The sequence below is a fragment of the Manis javanica genome, chromosome 11, assembly GCF_040802235.1.
Source record: "Manis javanica isolate MJ-LG chromosome 11, MJ_LKY, whole genome shotgun sequence".
Taxonomy (NCBI): domain Eukaryota; kingdom Metazoa; phylum Chordata; class Mammalia; order Pholidota; family Manidae; genus Manis; species Manis javanica.
Genome location: NC_133166.1, coordinates 42,211,922 through 42,229,793, shown reverse-complemented (window position 1 = coordinate 42,229,793; position 17,872 = coordinate 42,211,922). Strand labels below are relative to the sequence as shown.

The following is a 17,872-nucleotide window of genomic DNA, read 5'->3' as shown; positions in this document are numbered from 1 at the left end:
TAATTATAGTTCCTTTATTTTCATTGCTGTTTAATATTTCATTGTGGAACATATCGTAGTCCATTAATCCATTCTCCTGTCAATGGGCATTGGGTTGTTTCTTCATTTTTCTATAATGAACATTGCTATTGTGAACATTCTAATAGATGCTTTTTTTGCCCATTAACAGGAGTTTCAGTTGACTACTTAGACAGGAGTAGAATGGATCATAAAGAAAGCTAATTTTTCATTGTTATAAGGTAATGCCACATTGTTTTCAAAGCAATTGCACCAATTGGCCTCCCATTGGCAGTGCATATAAGTTTCTGTTATTCATATCCTCTCCGCCCTAATGCTGTACTATCTTCAAAGCATTCTAGTTTGATCCCCTACATCTCTGCTCTGTATAATGCCGTACAATAGGGACATAAAAAAATGTGTGTGTGACATGCAATATTTTAAAAAAACTAAAGAATGTGAATGGCTTTTGTTTTCTTACTTCTATAAAGAAAATCTCATTGGTGTCTTTAATGGACATTATATTTAATAAAAGTAAACACATACATCCATGAGTCTTGGATCTGTCTAAACATGCACAGTTGGTGAAGTGGGACTCAAGAGTAAACAGTCTAATTTGAAGACTCTACTGATGCTCCAATGTGTTTTCTTCATCTTATAATCACACATTTGAAAAAAAGGTTTTTCCTGTTTCTAAGCAGTGATGTAAACAATATGCACTGATTGTGTTCATCTTTTTTATTGACACAAACCAAAAATATAATCCATGTTAACTTTTTATGTCATAAAAAGTATGATTTTCTTTCCTTTTAAATTTCCAAAAGTCCACAGTTAAATGTATCCAGGATATGAACCAGGACTCCTAGTAAGTATAGAGACTTCACTGAAATTAACAGATCCTTAAATGTGAAAGACATCCTCATTTTTACATTACATAATACTCAATTTTACTTTTGTCCTTTACTTTGAGAAATGTGTAAATGTTTGGGAAGGTAGCTTAAAACTCATCTAATTAATTTCTCATTTATTACTGAAATCTCCTTTGCAGTTGTCTCCTGGAGATGCTGTTTAATGGAAACAATATGATCTATGAAACCACGTTATGGATTCCAGTTTTTGCTTTGTCCTATATTATCTGACTGAAAAGTTATTCACTTAAATTTTTTGGATTATGTTATTTGGAAAATAAATGACAAATTCTCCTGCCAAATAGTTGTTCAGCCTAGGCTTGAACACTTACAACAGAAGATTGTACGTCAATCACAGTTTATTCCATATTTGCATATCTTTGACATGGATTTAAAAGTCCTTCCACACAAAATATCATATTATTCCCATTCCACACAAAATATCATATTATTCCCATGATCCCTTAACATGTGGAATTAATTATATTTCTTGTAGCCAGACATAAATCCAATGGTCCTTCCTTTTGAAATTCCTTTCAGATATTTGAGGATGACTGTTACCTCCCTTTGTCTTGAGGCTTTCCTTCAGGGTAAAAGTCCCTATATTCCTCATCCAGTCCTCTTTCAACTTAGTACTGAGCCCTGGCCTATTTGGGCAATCTTCAGGATAAAAATATTTCATTATAAAAATGTTGCTGGGTAGCTGCATCTGGGAGGTCTCTCCCTGCACACCAGGTGAAGCCTCAACCTGGACAGAGGAGGGATCTTGACTCTGAATAAGAAAGAATTCTCCAGCAGGTCAGAAGAGTGTAGGTAAAGAAGGAATTCATTAGAACTACAATAGTCACAAATGGCAGTGGCCTTGCAGGCAGCTGAGAGCTGGAAATTGCAGAGGGAGGGAGCGGGAGCTTGCTGAACTTCTCGGCATAGGAAAGTCTCCCTTGCCAGCTCCTGAAGCCAGGGTCACCTGGCATCTTGTGTCCGCTTGGATCTGCATAGCGCGGGGACCAGTCCTTACCATCGCAGGATTCAGGGAGCCATGGAGCATGGGATGGAGTGAGATCATATTTAGAAACATCCCCAAAAGGGAGATTTTCAGGCAGGCTACTGCAGCTGCAGTTCCGTCCAGGTCACCCAGATGACAGGAACTCGCAGGCCCAAATCTGAGTTCTTAGAAGCCCCACCCTGCTTATCAGGAGTAAAGCAGAGACTAAGTGGTGGAGACTTGGAAATAGAATGAAATAGCAAAGAAACAAAGACGCTTTCCACTGGAAAAGCACAGAGAATCAAAACACAGTTAAGTTGAGCAGTGAGAAAGCTTTATTTAAAATTACACACTTAAAAGAAAAGAGTTCAGGCAACCAAAGAAGAGGCACACTGAAAGACTGGCAGTTCCCTCTTTTAAGGATTTTTCAGGAACGTGACAAAGAGCCAGGGATGTAGAACTGTCACATGGTCTCAAGATGCTTATCTCCAGTGAGAGACACCATGTCTCCTACCCTCTATTATCAGTCCTTTGACCAATTCTGCAAAATAAACTTAACACAAGAATTTTATTGATCTGATTCCTCCCCAGGATACTGACTTCTCTCTGGGAACATATCAATCAAGACTGCCCTGTCCTGATGGAGGGCTGAATTATTGTCTATTTGCTAAAGAATATGTTTGGAGTATTACTTCCTAACTTCCTGGCTTTTAAAATGGAATCTTAGCCTTAAGATGGAATCCCTCATTATACTGTTTATATCTTAGCTTTTTTGGAAAATTAATCATGATGCTTGTCTCCTTTCTCTGCCTTCTATCGGAAAGACTTGGGAAAAGTTATATTTCTAATACTTAATTTTTTCCTGTTAATTTTCTTTTTGAAAGAAAGTATTTTATAGTACACTAAAGAACTATGTCAGTTATGAATTGCTAACTTTAGCTCTTCATTAGAGAAACTCAACTTCAGGGACTTAACCAAATAGAGTATTTATTTTCCAAACAAGAACTACTGACCGAGGCAGTCTAGGGTTTATACAGTGGTTCCAAAAATCACCAAACTCCCAGGTTCCTTCTGTCTTTATGATCATTCAAACTTTTCACATGGTTTTCATTCTCATAGTCTCCAAATGACTTCTACATCAGATGTTGTGTTCAGATTCCAAGAGAAAAAGGTATAGGACAAGAAATTGATATAACCATATGATTTTTCTTCTTTAGACTATTGTAATGGATTTTATTAATTTTTTTCAGATGTTGAACCAGCCTTTCATACCTGGGATGAATCCCACTTGGTCATGGTGTATAATTCTTTATATATATTGTTGGATTCAATTTGCTAACATTTTATTGAATATTTCCATATTTATGCCCTGAGAGATAATAGTCTGTCATTTCTTTTCCTTTTTATTTTTCCCCCTTGAGGAGAAAGACAGAGGGAGACTTGAAGCACCTAGAGCAGGAAATATGACGCAGGCTTGGTACACATAAAACAAAATTGCTTCTCAGCAGCACCTCCCAATATCAGCCATAGCGTTCCCTAGGAGAAGGTAGAGTCCCCCAACTCAAGCTGGCTGCACCTCAGCAATTTTCTTTCCTCCACAGCTGTATGTAGATGAACATTTGTAATTTCCTTTCTTATAATGTCTTTGGTTTAGGTATTTGAGTAAAACTTATACCATGGAATAAGTTAGGAAGTGTTTCCTCTGTTTTTACTTTCTGCAAGGGATTTTTCAGAGAACTAGTATAATTTCCTTTTTCATTGTTTGTTAGAATTCAACAATGAACCCATCTGGACCTACTGCTTTCTTTTTTGGAAAGTTATTAATTATTGATAAAAATTTCTTACACTTTTTAATTATCCCACAGTTCTTGGATATTCCCTTTTCTTTTTTGTCCCTCTGTCTTTTTGCATTTCAGTTTGGTCTGGATCTGATGCTTGCTTTGTGTCTTTAGAAGGTTTTTTTTTCCTTTTTAGCTTATTATAATTTTTTGTTGAGAGCCAGACATAATGTATTGAGTAACAGAAACTGAATAGATAAACATTTAATGTGAGGTTTTATGGTTTTCTGTCTAGGATTCAGGCTATGTTTTCTGTTTACTGTAGCTGTGGTGTCAGAAGTAAAAATTTACTCTATGACCTTACTTTTGTTTCCCTTCTTGTGTTTGGGTTCCCCTAGAGATTCTTTCTTAAATAGGCTCTGAGGTTTGCAGGTCTCTAAATTGGACTCCCCTGATGTTATATAGGAGCCCTATTGATGTGATGGTAAGTTGTGAGGCAAGAGAAATATACTATAGTCCTATGGTTATGTCTCAGTCTTTTAGTGAGTCTGTGTCCTTGGGATGTAACTTTCCAACTACTTCTAAGCTACCCTCTCCCTTAAGTGAGACAGGAAGACTATAGCAGACCTGAGTTGGGAGTTTTCCTTGCCCCAGGTCAGTTAGGGTTTGATAAAACCCACGTTGGTTAAGTTCTGTTAAACTAGTTTGCTTTGAGGGCATACAAAGGGTATTTCAGAATGGTTGCTTTTCCCCTCCCATGGCTAGAAGCAAAAGGAGGCTTACCTTGACCTTCACAGTGAGACCTGGTGGGGCTCACAGATGTAGAACTCAAGGAAATATGAGGGCTTCCCTAAGATATTACCATCTACCCTGAGTTTTTAACTTTCAAGCTAGTTTCTGTTGACTCTCAGCAATTCATCCAAGGTTTAAGTGTTCCTACCAGGACTGCCTTCAGCAGCATCGTTTGTCTTTCCAGTTTTCAGCATAGTGGTTTGCCCTGTGACCTCAGTTCTCTGAAGGAGCTAAGAAGAGTTGTTGATTTTAGTTTGCTCAGCTTTTTTTTTGTTGTGAGAATAGATACGATGATTTCCAAGTCCTCTACATGTCAGACTGGAAACCACTACTTACTATTTCTTCGGTCAAAACTTAGGCCCGGCCACCTAGCTGCAAGCATGCTTAGGTGGGTAAACAATTGTACTGGCTTCCTTGTTGCTCTGAAGAGAACTGAAGTGTTGCTAGTGTGGAAGAAAGTACCTTCCTTTCCCTTCCAGATTGATGATCCTCCTCCTGTAATTCACCACACTTCCTGAATTCTGGAGTAAATGCATATTATAAGAGGAACTACAGCCTATTAGCTTTGTTTTCCTTTCATTTTTGCACAGTCAAGGGAGCTTAGGCATTGCCACCTAGAAACCGAGCATCCTCACCTTTACAGAGTTATTGGACTGTCTTCAGTATTACAAAGCTCCTCCTTTGCAGATGGGCCAGTGTTTGTAATTCTACTCCCATAATCATGGCCTCTCTGATAAGCATGAAATATACCTACACACCATATTTTACATCTGTACACTTATTCCTTAATAAAGCAATAATGTAAGATATAGGGGGAGAAGGGAACAGTGATTCCTGATACCACCTTTCTATAGGGTATGGCAATTGCCACTACATCTGAGCCCTTTAACTCTTGAAACCATTTCTTCACAGGTGGTTTGGTTAATCTTCCTGTCACTTTGCCAGCTCAAATATTTTGTGCCATTAATTTCCTCTCTTTGTGACTTGTCCCTCAACACCAAACCATTTAGGGCTTTCAATTAAAACGTTTCCTTTTCTTTCTTGAGCTGCCAGATGTCTTTTATGGAAATGTCTCTAGAACTGTTCTATAAATCAGTCATCCCACCAACTCACTTGAGCTTTCAGAGACAACTGTAATAGCTCACAAATAAATAAAAATATACAAAATAAAAAGTACAACATATGAAAAGCCTGAGCACAACCTGGTATTCAGTATTCATTCTCCTTAATACAAATATTCTGGAATTGTCTCCAGAACATCCAGCTATTTTCTTTTGACAGTATAGACCAGTTATGAAAGTTCTCATATCTGTAAAAGAGAAATATATGTGTTTCTCCCAAGAAAAAACATCAGGAGCCTCAAAGGTCCAAAGTACACACTATGCTCCAAGGGTCTTCACCACTCACCAGAGTGATAATAGCAAGGAAGTACTAGGGGAAACCCTATTCTAGTGTTTCTTCTATATATTGGACAAGACTTAAAAGATCTCCTATTTAAGCACAAGCTCTCAGTGTCTCTCCGATGTGCTCAAAGACCAGTTTTGTTTGATTTGGTTTGGTTTAACTTCCAAACCATCATGGACTTATTATTTTATAACATAGAGTCAAAATGTCAAAGCCGTATCAAATTGGTACAAATGAACATAAGACTAGCAGTAAAACCAGACCACACAGAATTATGCTGCTTTCAACTTCCCAGATTATTCTTTTTTTCTTCTATTTTTTCTAAATTCTTTTGTTATAAGCAGCATCCCTACTGATACCCTTTTCTCATTTTCTTTCTGTTTAAATTGATCTTTGGCTTTGGGGAGAAATATAATAAGTATTTGTATAACTTAGATGGTTTGGATGAAAATGAAGTCCATACCTATAAGTATTTTATTGATATATGGGTTGTGCCCAGTAGAACAGAGGATGCCTTGTGAGGGTAGAACAGAGGTGAAAAGAAGTTTGAAAAAATAATTTTGTTTTGATTTTTGTCTATGTAAAATCTCTATAACAAAAGTTCTCTCCTAATTATAGCATTATTTTAGTTATGGATATTAAAATTATCCTGAAATATTATTTTAAGGTTAAATTCCTGCCAATACAGAAATATACAATCTTTCCATTTGCTCTCGCTTGTCTTGTTGCTCACTTCATTTTGAGTCATTTCAAGACTTAAAACTTAAGAGACCTAAAAAAGACTCTAACAAATGCATATAATATGCTTTCTCAGTCAATCAAGACCATAAACTTGGAAAAGAAAATCCCTGTGGACCTCTGTCACATCCATTAAATTTAGAAATCACTTTGACCCTTTTTCCAAACTGTTATTTTCAGCTTCTACAAATTCTCCCTGCTTGCAGTGTTTGTTGCCTAACAAAAATAAAGTTTTATACCACATTTATCCCTAGATGTGATTTATTTGATAACAGTGCTTTTCAAATCTGGCCTCTTTCTGAGTGGGGCCTTGCTTTAATTTAGCATTTCTAGCTCTTATACGACTCTTTTTGTATAAGGACGGTTTCTTTCCCTGAAACCTTTCCCAGATAATTTAGAGCTTGTATATACTTTCTTTTTATATTTTTAAATTGAATTTCTTTGTCTATTTTAATCTCTTCTTCCAGTGGACATAAACCTGGAGTCTGTGTGGAATAAATCATGCCAGACCAAAATGTGAAGATTTCTAACATCAAGTGCCATTTCATGATATGACTTCATTTGAAAAATAGAGGCAATACTCAGCCATCTCAGCAAAATAAACAGTGGAAACACAACATACAAGCCACAGCATCTGTAATTTGATTAAATACCATATTGCACTGCCATATTCTTCTTGTGGTAAATTTGAGATTTCTTTTTCAAGAAATAACAAATAAACACAGGCCTCTGAAAATGATACACTCATGTTTAAATTTTTACAAATAGATTTATGACATTTAAATATTTAGAATTATACTTTAATAATAGGGGGAAAAATTTCCTCTGCTGTTCATTTATGTGACTTGTATTGAAACAAAATGTTTGAAATCTTTAAACAGCACTAGGAAAGAAGTTTTAATATAACTAAAGCCTATGTTATGTGGTGACACTGTAAATAAGCTACAAGGCAATTAAAATTTTCATTTAAGGTAAAATTTGATTACCAAATTAAAATTTACTTTCATGTATGAAATGAATTATATCTGTCCCTGTAAAAATTCTTGCTTAATTACATAAGTAATTTTTAACATGTAAATGGAATTATCACAATTATTTTCTAAGTTAAAGAATTACGACTATTGAATTAATAGGAACATTACATTCAGTGACTAATCTGCCATCTCCAAAATAAAATTAAAGTGAAGTACAGGGAATTCTGCTTCAGGGCATAATGGAAGTACCAGATTTACTTTCCCATGGTAAGCAACTAGAAAACAGGAGGAAATATTAAGTAACAATGCTTTTCAGAAATTAAGCAAAAGTAAACCAAGGGGTGTGATCCTTAAAATAAATGTTTTAACTGCTTGGAGGAGCAGTCCAGATTTTGATGCAGGGAAGAGGATCACAAGCAGAACACAGCAGTTTTCCTGAGTTGAGAAACAAAGAGAATTATTCAGGGAGTCTAGGGTAAAGAATTCCAAAAAGTAAGGAACTATTCAAATTACTCTGTAAATCTGCATATGGCTTGCACTGAGTCTGCTGAATGCTAAGCTGTATGTGCACAAAGAGAAAGTCAACAAGGTCAGATCTGTTTACTTTTTGTCTATCATCAATGTCCACTGTCTAGTGTCCAGTCAAAATTAGTAGGCATGACAATATGCAGAAAATTGTAACACGGTCGGGGGAAATAAAGTCAACAGAGACACAGATGAAAAGAGATGATGGAATTAGAAGAATTAATTCAAATTGGTAATGAGACCAGGAGACTTTTTTGGGTGATGGAAATATTCTATATCTTCAAGTACACGGATGTATACATTTGCTAAAACTCAGCAAACTGTAAAATGGGTGCAGGACATTATATGTAAATATTACATTAATAAATCAATTAGCCTGGAGGAACATACATTAAAATGTTAACAGTTAACTGTCACTCTGTATCCTATCCTTTGTAATATTTGAAGATTTTTCCAACAAGCAAGAACTAATACAATGAAAGAAAGGAAACGGAAGCGGTTTTGTGGAGACCAGGAATTTGAGGGTTGCATGGGAGTTTACTAGAAATCTCAGGTTCCACCCGACTTGCTAAATTAGCATCTAGTGGGCATCTAGTTAAACTGTAGATGCTGATTTAGCAATTAATATTTGAAATATTTGCCAATTAATATTTGAAAAGCACTAAAAACATTTCTGAAGATCAAAATTACTACTCTTGGAGGGATAAATGAATCCAAAATACTAGTAACCAATGGGAATCTCAACTAATGCCGCTTTCACGAGGCTGTATTCTGAAGTATAGTGATGGATTTCATATTCTACCTTCTCAACTGGAGTAGTACCGACAGTCACTCAGAGGGCAGAAACGGGTGCTGAGGTAGGTCAACTTGCAATCTGCTATCTCGCAAAAGAGGTAGTACAAATTATCCAGAGTCGTGTCACTCATTTATAAATGGCCAGGCAACGGAATCACGAAGGGCTTTGGAGAGTATAACCAAGCTTTCCAACCTTCGTTGCTGAGCACAGCATAAACGTTTCCTGGCACCGAGGCCCTGTTCGCCTGTCTGTCACTCGCCGGGCGGGGCTGGGTGGGGTGGAGCCGCGAGGTGGGTGGGGCATTGCTCTGGCAGGCGGGGGCGAGCTTCAGGGTCGGGGCGGAGTCGCGAGGAGGCGGGTCGTTCAAGCAGGGGGCGGGGCGGGGCGGAGCTGAGCCGCGGGCCGGGGTTGGGGCGGGCAGAGCGCCGCAGACCTGGACGCCGCTCTGACCGCCCAGTTCACACTGCCTGGTCTGGCGCGGGCCCCGTAGGGGACCCCCAGCGGCTGTCTCGATGGGGCTGTGTTTTCCCTGTCCGGGGGAGTCCGCCCCTCCCTCGCCGGACCTGGTAAGGCCGCGTCCTCGGGCCCCGTGACCGCCCTCCCGCGCCGCGCGCACCTGTTCTCCGGAGGGGCGCGTCCGGGGGCCCCGCCCTGCGGGCACCGCGGGCGGTCGGACGCTGTGGCGCGGGCCAGGGAGCCCACCGATGGGGACTCTGGTGGCGAAGTCGTGTGGGACCTTAGGGTCTTGCCAGCGGGACCTGTGCCGCCGCCTCTGTGTCGGTCTCTCCGCTTCTATTTCAAAAGAAAGGGTCCGAAGGCGGCTCTAGGGACTTTTTACCTGTCTCTGAGTTGGGCAAACTGGGAGCTCGTAGGACGCAGGCGTGCGCGGACGGTGGGGTGTGTGGGCCAATCTTGACGATGCAGTAGATGGGGCGAGGGTGCAGAAATTCCTCTCTCCGTGAACCCAGTTTAATGTTCCAAGAGGGCATTTTCCTGTGTCTCCACCGGCTGTTTAAAGAAGGTGCTCAGTGAAGTCCCTAATACTCTCTTGCGCTTTGTTGGATCCTGTATTAATGATTTCCCTTTAGTATTCATCTCAAGTTTTTCCTTTTTTAAAAAAAAGTATTTTATGTAGAACAGAGTTTATAATTTGTGACGTTGTTTGGTACCTTTAGCAACAGGGCACGCAGTTAAATTTCAATTTTCATTTACAAAGAATACATTTTAAAAATAAAATTGCCCCATGCAAAATTTGGACCATGCTTATACTAGAAATTGGGTATTTTGTGGTACAGTACATTTATACTTTTTGGAGCTTTTGTTTTTAATGTTAATAGTCCTTACAGAGAGTTGATAACAGAAAACTTAAATTCCTCTCTTCTATCTACTTAAAAAGTCGTTAGAGGAAATGAGTTGTATAGGGAAGTACATTAGCTCTTCAGCCACTTGATTGTAGGTACTAAAATGATCTGAGAGTTGATATGGGAAGGTTTACCTGTCTATCTCCTGTTGCTTTTAAATGTTCATTTTGTTTATTTGGCGGTTGATAACATGCAAATCTGCCAGCATTTGTTAAGCCCAGCCACCATCCCCTCAGATAACCACATGGCTTACTACTTAAGTGTCACTTTATCTTTGAGGCTTTTCTTGACCACCCTAAATAGATCCCCCGCTATACTACCCACCCATCCTTTCATTTGTTGTGCACCATATTCTGTATTTTCCCAAAGCAGTAACTACTATCTGACAGACATATATTTACTTGACTAAAAGTTCCATACGGCTGGAAACGTTTTTTTTTTCACTTATGTATCCTCAGGCCCTAGAAAAGTTCCTGAGGCATAATAGTTGCTCAATATTTGTCCAATGAATGAATGAGTATATGTATTGTGGTGTGAAAAAGAAGGAATTATTAACACAAATTCCAAGAGAATGCTACTACTGTCTTACATATTTATATATAATTTATAATAGTAATATGTCATGTAGAAAATTAATGTTCACTGTTTGCCAACATGGAACAGTGCCTCTCATAAATTTCTTTCAGTCCTTCCTATCCTGCACAATGAGATTAGCCCACTTCATTCATGAAGTTTTCTGAAAGTACCAGCTTACTTCAAACTCCTTTTTAACAGACAGTACCAACCAAAACATGTATTTTACTCCTTGTGTTATTAGATGTCATTCTCTTTATTAATTGCCCTGACTAGCTTGTAAGCCCTTTAAAAAAAAAAGCCAGCAACAGATTATTTTATAGGCCAACCTGAATATTTATACACACACACACACACATATATTTATGACATAATATATATAAGATATATATTTATATGTTTTATATGCTTATTTGAAGTCATATTGATTAGGAGAATGAAATTCAGAAAGTTAAATATTTTATAAATGTTGTAAACAGTGGCAGTCTTAGTGGACATTTTGGGCCACTAAACTCTTATAAACAACATAAACTGTTATATTACCTACGAGATATGGGTGTATAAATTATCCATGATAATATCTGTTTTACTTTAAAACATATTTTTTAAACATTTTCCTTAGGAAGAGAAAAGAGCAAAGCTTGCAGAGGCTGCAGAGAGAAGACAGAAGGAGGTGAGAGTGGAAATAAATTTTTACCTCCATAGATAAGTTGTACTTTCTTTTCAACAGATGTCTATTACTAGTAGTATTTTCTAATGAAAATGTTTTCTGATATCCTATAAATTTATGTTAAAGATAGTTATTTTTCAAAATGATTTCTGTTTTTATAAATTACATTAATGCATTTATGTCATTTAATGAATGAAAATTACTATACAGAAGTCTTCTGAAATGTGAGACACTCCTTTACTAACTAACATTGTTCCTTGGGATAAAATGACTGCTTCAGTAAACAATGACAGATGTGAAGTAAGTTTAGGGGGGAAACACCTAATAAGGAAATGATAATATCTTGTATGTTTTCTGTAAAGCTGTTGTAGAAATAGTATAATTCTTTGTTACCAAAAATGGAACCAACACCCTGGCTCCAAAGAAAAAACTAAAAAGGAAAAAAACACAAGTACCCTAGACACTGGAAACTGAATTTTTTCGTTTTTTTGTACCCCTTAACAAATTTCTTAAAGGCTGCATCTCGGGGCATTTTGGATATTCGGTCTGTGGAAGAAAAGAGAAAGAAAAAGGAAAAAATAGAAAAACAAATTGCTACATCTGGCCCCCCACCAGAAGGTGGACTGAGAGTAAGTATTAAAATTAACTTAAGTTTTAATTTACCTGGCATTTTTAAAACCTTAAATAGCAGTCTATTCAGGAATTTCAAGTGGATTATCAGGAAATTTGAATTAATTAAAAAGCATGAATAATGTAGACTGGAAGAAGTGTCAATTTATTTGGACATTCCATTATTCATTGGAATAGATTTGCTTTCTTTTTCCCAAAATGAGAATAGATTTTTCATGATTATCTTAACACTTACTTACATAATTAATCCTAATCTTAAATGCGTATAAAACTTAAGCAATAAAAAATACAAAAAAATCACCCAAATTTGCTGCCATTTTGACAGACATTGTTTCTAATCTCCATTTATATATCGATCTTACTAATTGGGCCACACTACAAATTCTTTCTGTATAACCTACATTTTTGCTCCAAATGATTTGAGAGATTTTTTAACTTTCCACTGTCACTCATTATCTTAGTTATCTGAATGTTAGTTTGGACAATGGGGTGTACAGGGGTGTGTGTGACCTATTGCACCTCTCAGTGTAGCAATTACAGCTTTTGACACTAGCAGAATAAGGATGGACAAGCTAAGTTTCCTGAACTTGAGGATCTTTATAGTCTACAGGACTGTAAAGGTTTTATTTTACATGTTAAAGCTCAGGGAAATAATAGTTCAGATATTAAGATTTTATCCTTTGGTTCATTTTTAAAGGAAATAAATCTCTCAAGTAATTATATTTGTAAAAAGGACAATGTCCTGAATTTCACTTATTTATATTTAACTTGTCAGTGATTTATGAGCAGTTTAGCTGATTCACTGTCTTTTCAATTCAGTTTGGTGTTTATTCTCAAAAGTGTATATATATATAAAACTAACTAACTTGTGGGACAGGGAATTTAGGAGCCAGTCTCATGAACCACTACTGTTGCCCACTGTGTTGTTTTCCGTTGGACTATTCCTAATCGCTTCTACAACTAACACAGTTTCTTTAAGGAACGTGATCCTTCCCCTTGACCACCTGTATAGTTCATCAACAGCATGCACTGAAGTTCAAAATAAAATGTTGAAGGCTTAGGGATAACAGATGGGCAAATACAAGGCAGAAAATACTTTAATCCTCCACTACCTCGGCCTAGAGTTCTTGAAGGGCTACTGTCAGGCCTGTTCTGCAGGCTGACCTGGAGTGTCCTGTAGTATATATAGCTAAATTCTTTCTAGCCAGACCCCTTAGTATGAAGAAATCATGTCCTTTCCCTGCCTTCATGCCTTTTTCATATTCATCCCCTGACTAGCTCTTCTCTTGCCAGGATAATTGTATTGGTAGTACTCACTGTCTCTTGGAGAGGCAGCCTTATTTTAAGAAATTTCTGTGGTGATAGCATCAGACCACTAACATCAGTACAGGAGAAGGGGCAGACCTCTAGTGCTGTGGCTCTCAACCCTGGCTGCACGTTAAGAGTCTCATGAGGAACTTTCAAAAAAGGCTGACCCTTGGATACCACTTTATACCAGTCAGAATCTCTGAGAATGGGGGTTAAGCTGTCTGGACTTTTTAAGCTCCTCAAGGTAATCTAATATCAGACCAGATTGAGATACACTGCTCTAGTGTTTTTAATACTTGTCCTGAGAGATATATTGTGGAAAATAGAATCCCATGGTAAAAACTTCTCTAAATTGTATACTAAATTATTTATTGTATATTGAATCCTTTTCTTGAAGAATAAAAAAGGCATGATATTCAAGCTCTAAGAATCCTAAAGTAAATAAAAACAAGTTTACTAGATTAACCCTTAATTTTCAAAAGTTATTTAAATACAGATCTTTAAACATATAACGTCCGGTAATATTACTTGGATGTACTTGGAAAATACTACTCAAAAGACTGGCAGAATAACTCTGGTACAGTGGCTCTTCCAGAACCTGTTGTAGATTTAATAAACTTGATTAAACAGAACAACAAATGGAAGAGTTTCTCAAGTCAAGCAAGGGAAAGATTTTGCCAAACCATTAATTTAATACGTTCTTCCTTTTCTGGCTCCCTGTCTCACACAAGAATTCCTTTATTTTTATTTCATAGTTTCATTGTTCTGTTTTGTGTTTTGTTTTTCCTTTACTGACCACTAGATATTTGGGACCTAGCTACCCATTAATCTGCCCAGATACTTTGTTTTACTTCTTTATGATTTTGAGCCACCATGTATCTTATTTCAGACTTCTGACTATAATGTAAAATTTTACTGATTGTTGCTGCAAGTAATTTTGCATTTGTATAGCCCATAATCCTCTCTTTACCTGCTTGCTTACTAGAATATTGCTGCATGACTAAGTAAAATTTACTTTTCTCTGTGTATTTTTATCTTTTCTAAAGTGGACAGTTTCATAAAGTGTAACATGAGTGGAAGAGTCTACTGCCAATAACATCTCTGCAATCAAGTGGACACCCTCCGTATAACTTCTCTTTGAATAAATGATGATTCAGGCTTTGTAATTTTAGTGCCCTTACATGTAGTGCTTTTTCAATATTGAAATGTTGAAAATGCTTTTGATATTCAAACTTAGAAAATGGCCAGGCATTTCATTAAATGCTATTTTCCTAAATTGCTCTTCTGTTGGTAGTGGGTGATTTGCCATTTTTTAGCAGTTAAACATGGACCTAAATAGTGAAAATATATATATATGTATATGTATATGTATATGTATATGTATATGTATATTTACATTGCATGTAAAAATGCTGTATATGTCTCAAGTAATAAAGTTTGCAATTGTATTTTCCCTCCTTTATAAAAGATCTAGCTATTTATAGTTTGCTACTTAGCCTTTTAGCTCTTTATTTCATTATATATGAAGACTGCTTAAACTTAGGGACTTAGTGCCTTTAAACTGATCATCAGGGAAAATACTGAAAAATCACTTGAAGGGCTTATGTGAAGGAACACTGTAAATTTTTATAACTTACTAAGTAATGAATGTTTAGAAAATGTTGAATTTCTAATTTATTTTCTATGTCTGTAGCTTATAAAATTAACTTTCTGTGTTTTACAATAAAGTTTCTTTTTGCTTGCTGAATTTAAAATTATATATTAGTAGTACCATCAGAGGGCAGTGATGTTTTACTGTACAATATCAGATTTGGCTCTGTTAAAGATCTTTATAGTAACTAGTTAAACTAAGAATCTGGAGGGTTATTCTGAATGGTAATTTGTCCAAATTTCATAGGTATTTTCTTTTGTATTTTTTAAAGAATACCAGAAGGTTTATGCAGATGGAAATTACCAAGCCGTATAAATATATGAAAGAAAAACACAGAGGTACTATATTTAAAAAGGTATAAACATATTAGGTAATTCTATATGATGCATAGTCATAAACTATTTAGATTTTTGTTCATTAGTAACATGAGTTTTATAGCATTTTTGTTTTTTGAGGGTTTTGGGGTTTTTTTTAGTATGTAAGTTAAAATAGAAGAATTGCTGTATATTTTATTCTTTAAAATGACAAGGCCACAATCTGAGCCCCAAATGAGAATGTGCAGGTATTAAGTGCCAATAGGGACTGTAAGTTAAATAGACCAGCTTATTTATTTAACAGAAGCAAAACTGAGCCACTATCTTCCCTATCCCTCCTATAAGACTTGTGTTATATTGCAATATATTGTATATATTAGTTTTAAAGAGTTTGAACTATAATATAGGTCTCTCGACTACTCATTGGAAAATTACTTTATTATGGCATGAACTATTCTATGAATATCCAGGCAAGACGTAGAATTAGGGTCAATTTTTTTCATCCTTTTGAAAGTATGTGGTATTTTGTTTATAAAGGATAGTGAGGTCATTGAACTGTATTTTAAAAATAAAATTTTTGACATAATCAACATGATAAATTTTTCCAAGGCAGAAAGGAAAAAAGGATCATTAATAGTTGAGTGGATATAGAACCAGAGCATACCATCCTTGAACTGTATAAATCCTTCTTTATGTTTTAATGTAGAAGAGTTTTATCTGTACCACATCTTAAATTACAACTTGGGTTAGTGTAACAAAGGTCTATATCCAGAAGATAATGTCCTCTTTCTAATAGCAATTTCATATCCAAATACCATGCTAAGTTACTACTGAACCATGAATGATAAGCTGGAGTATTGCCTTTTGGAAACAGTAGGATATGCTGCTCCAGCCCACTATAACTTACCTGCATGGCTGTGATCAATTTTCTCCTAAATCACATGGGTTGCATGGGCTAAGGGGTAATGCTCAAATGTCAAGAACAATACTAGAAAGGGTAAGAGAAAAAGGGAAACTAGGGATATAGGAAACCAGTAAGTGACTACTAAATAGAGCTATATATCTATATTTATAGATACCTGTATTTATAGATTAATGTAGATATATCCAGGCAGCAGTGTCATAAAGTTACAAATCAATTCCTGATGAAAACCTTGGAGCCAATTTCCCATACTTCATATTTTAAATAGGAAAACATTATGATGTTTAATACGTCCCCAAAGCCCCCAAACCAAATTACTAAAATATAACTGAAACAGTAAAATGTGTACATGTAACTCTCATGTTGTGATGTATAATGCTTAACTCAGTGTTTCTTTATTCTAATCAGACTTAATACAACTGGTAACAGAAAGTTGTATATTATTACACGGCCCCTTTGTTAGCTTGCATGTTTTTAAAAACATCTATATATGTTGATTGTATTTAGAATGTAATAATCCCACATGTGGTTTGTTATAGATTCTGTATTGTCTTACAGGGATAATAAACACATATTTTTTCCTATATAACAGTTGGCTTTGACCGTCTCTGTTAAACAAAATTTTATCTTCACTGCATCTTAAATAATTAGAATTTAGATGAGTGGTTAGAAAAACCTCTGGATGTTTTCATCAATTTTGGATTAACAGGAACAGAGCTAAAGGCTCTTTGGTGTGTCCATACAATCCTTAAATTTATAAGTAAGCATTGTTCTTTTGCTATGCTCTAAAGGAGAAATGATATTAGTCTCCGGTTTTCTGAGAGAAATGCTATCATAATGAAGGTTCTAGCTATCCTTGGTATCCCAGGGGAACTGACATAAGATTTGAATTCTCCTTTTCTCCTTCAACAATCAACTTGATAAGAATTATGCAACCCCTTAGAAGAAAAAGTAACTCACCAATTTTAGATCCGAATTATATCTGCAAAAATAGATAAGTAGTAGGTAGGTAGATATGCACACCTATCTGTATTGACATTTAATGTGTATTCCTTTAACATTTCCAAACAAGCATCTCAAAATTCCCATGACTACTATATGTGATTTAAGTTGATTCAAATGTACTATGGCCATTTTCTTTGATTTTCTTAAAAGGCACAAACACAAAGCATTTGTGTATATAGCAGATTTGGAGAAATTTTGGTTTGATAGAGAAGTTTGTGTCCACAAACAACTCAAATACTTCAAATTTCTCTTATGGCTTTTTATTATCCTGTTATCCCTCTTCCAGGTGTGTTTGTTACAAACATTGCCTCTGAGTATTATGATGGACAAAGAACTGAATATTCATAAATTAATTGACCCAGATATGATACTTTTATTATGTCCTGAATTACATTGTCTATTTTTATGGTACTATACTTGACTCGAGTTTTGAGTCAAAAAACAAGGTTGAGCTATTTTTTTCAAATACTTCAAACTTATCTCAAATGGAAATAGTTTTCCATACAAACTGGCTCTATGCTATTTCTCTGAAATCTATTTT

General features: G+C 36.0%; 1 protein-coding gene and 1 long non-coding RNA gene across 2 annotated transcripts in view; one reads left to right on the top strand and one right to left on the bottom strand.

Moving 5' to 3' along the window:
• Positions 1-9,155, bottom strand: part of LOC140844400 (uncharacterized) — a 32,301-nt gene extending 23,146 nt beyond the window's left edge. Inside the window, exon 1 of the long non-coding RNA XR_012122643.1 lies at positions 8,904-9,155. This is a non-coding gene — a long non-coding RNA (uncharacterized lncRNA). The remainder of the gene's footprint in view (positions 1-8,903) is intronic.
• Positions 9,156-9,214: 59 nt separating this feature from the next.
• Positions 9,215-15,193, top strand: SVIP (small VCP interacting protein). Its single transcript, XM_017644865.3, has 4 exons — positions 9,215-9,463; positions 11,454-11,504; positions 12,017-12,130; positions 14,486-15,193. Exons 1-4 carry the CDS (start codon positions 9,410-9,412, stop codon positions 14,498-14,500), a joined length of 234 nt encoding a protein of 77 aa, XP_017500354.1. The 5' UTR covers positions 9,215-9,409; the 3' UTR covers positions 14,501-15,193.
• The last annotated feature ends 2,679 nt before the right edge of the window (positions 15,194-17,872 follow it).

Coding starts and splice junctions, on each gene's coding strand:
- SVIP (XM_017644865.3), top strand. CDS start 9,410: ATGGGGCTGTGTTTTCCCTGTCCGGGGGAGTCCGCCCCTCCCTCGCCG. Junction 9,464..11,453: donor CCCCTCCCTCGCCGGACCTG/GTAAGGCCGCGT, acceptor CATTTTCCTTAG/GAAGAGAAAAGAGCAAAGCT. Junction 11,505..12,016: donor CAGAGAGAAGACAGAAGGAG/GTGAGAGTGGAA, acceptor AATTTCTTAAAG/GCTGCATCTCGGGGCATTTT.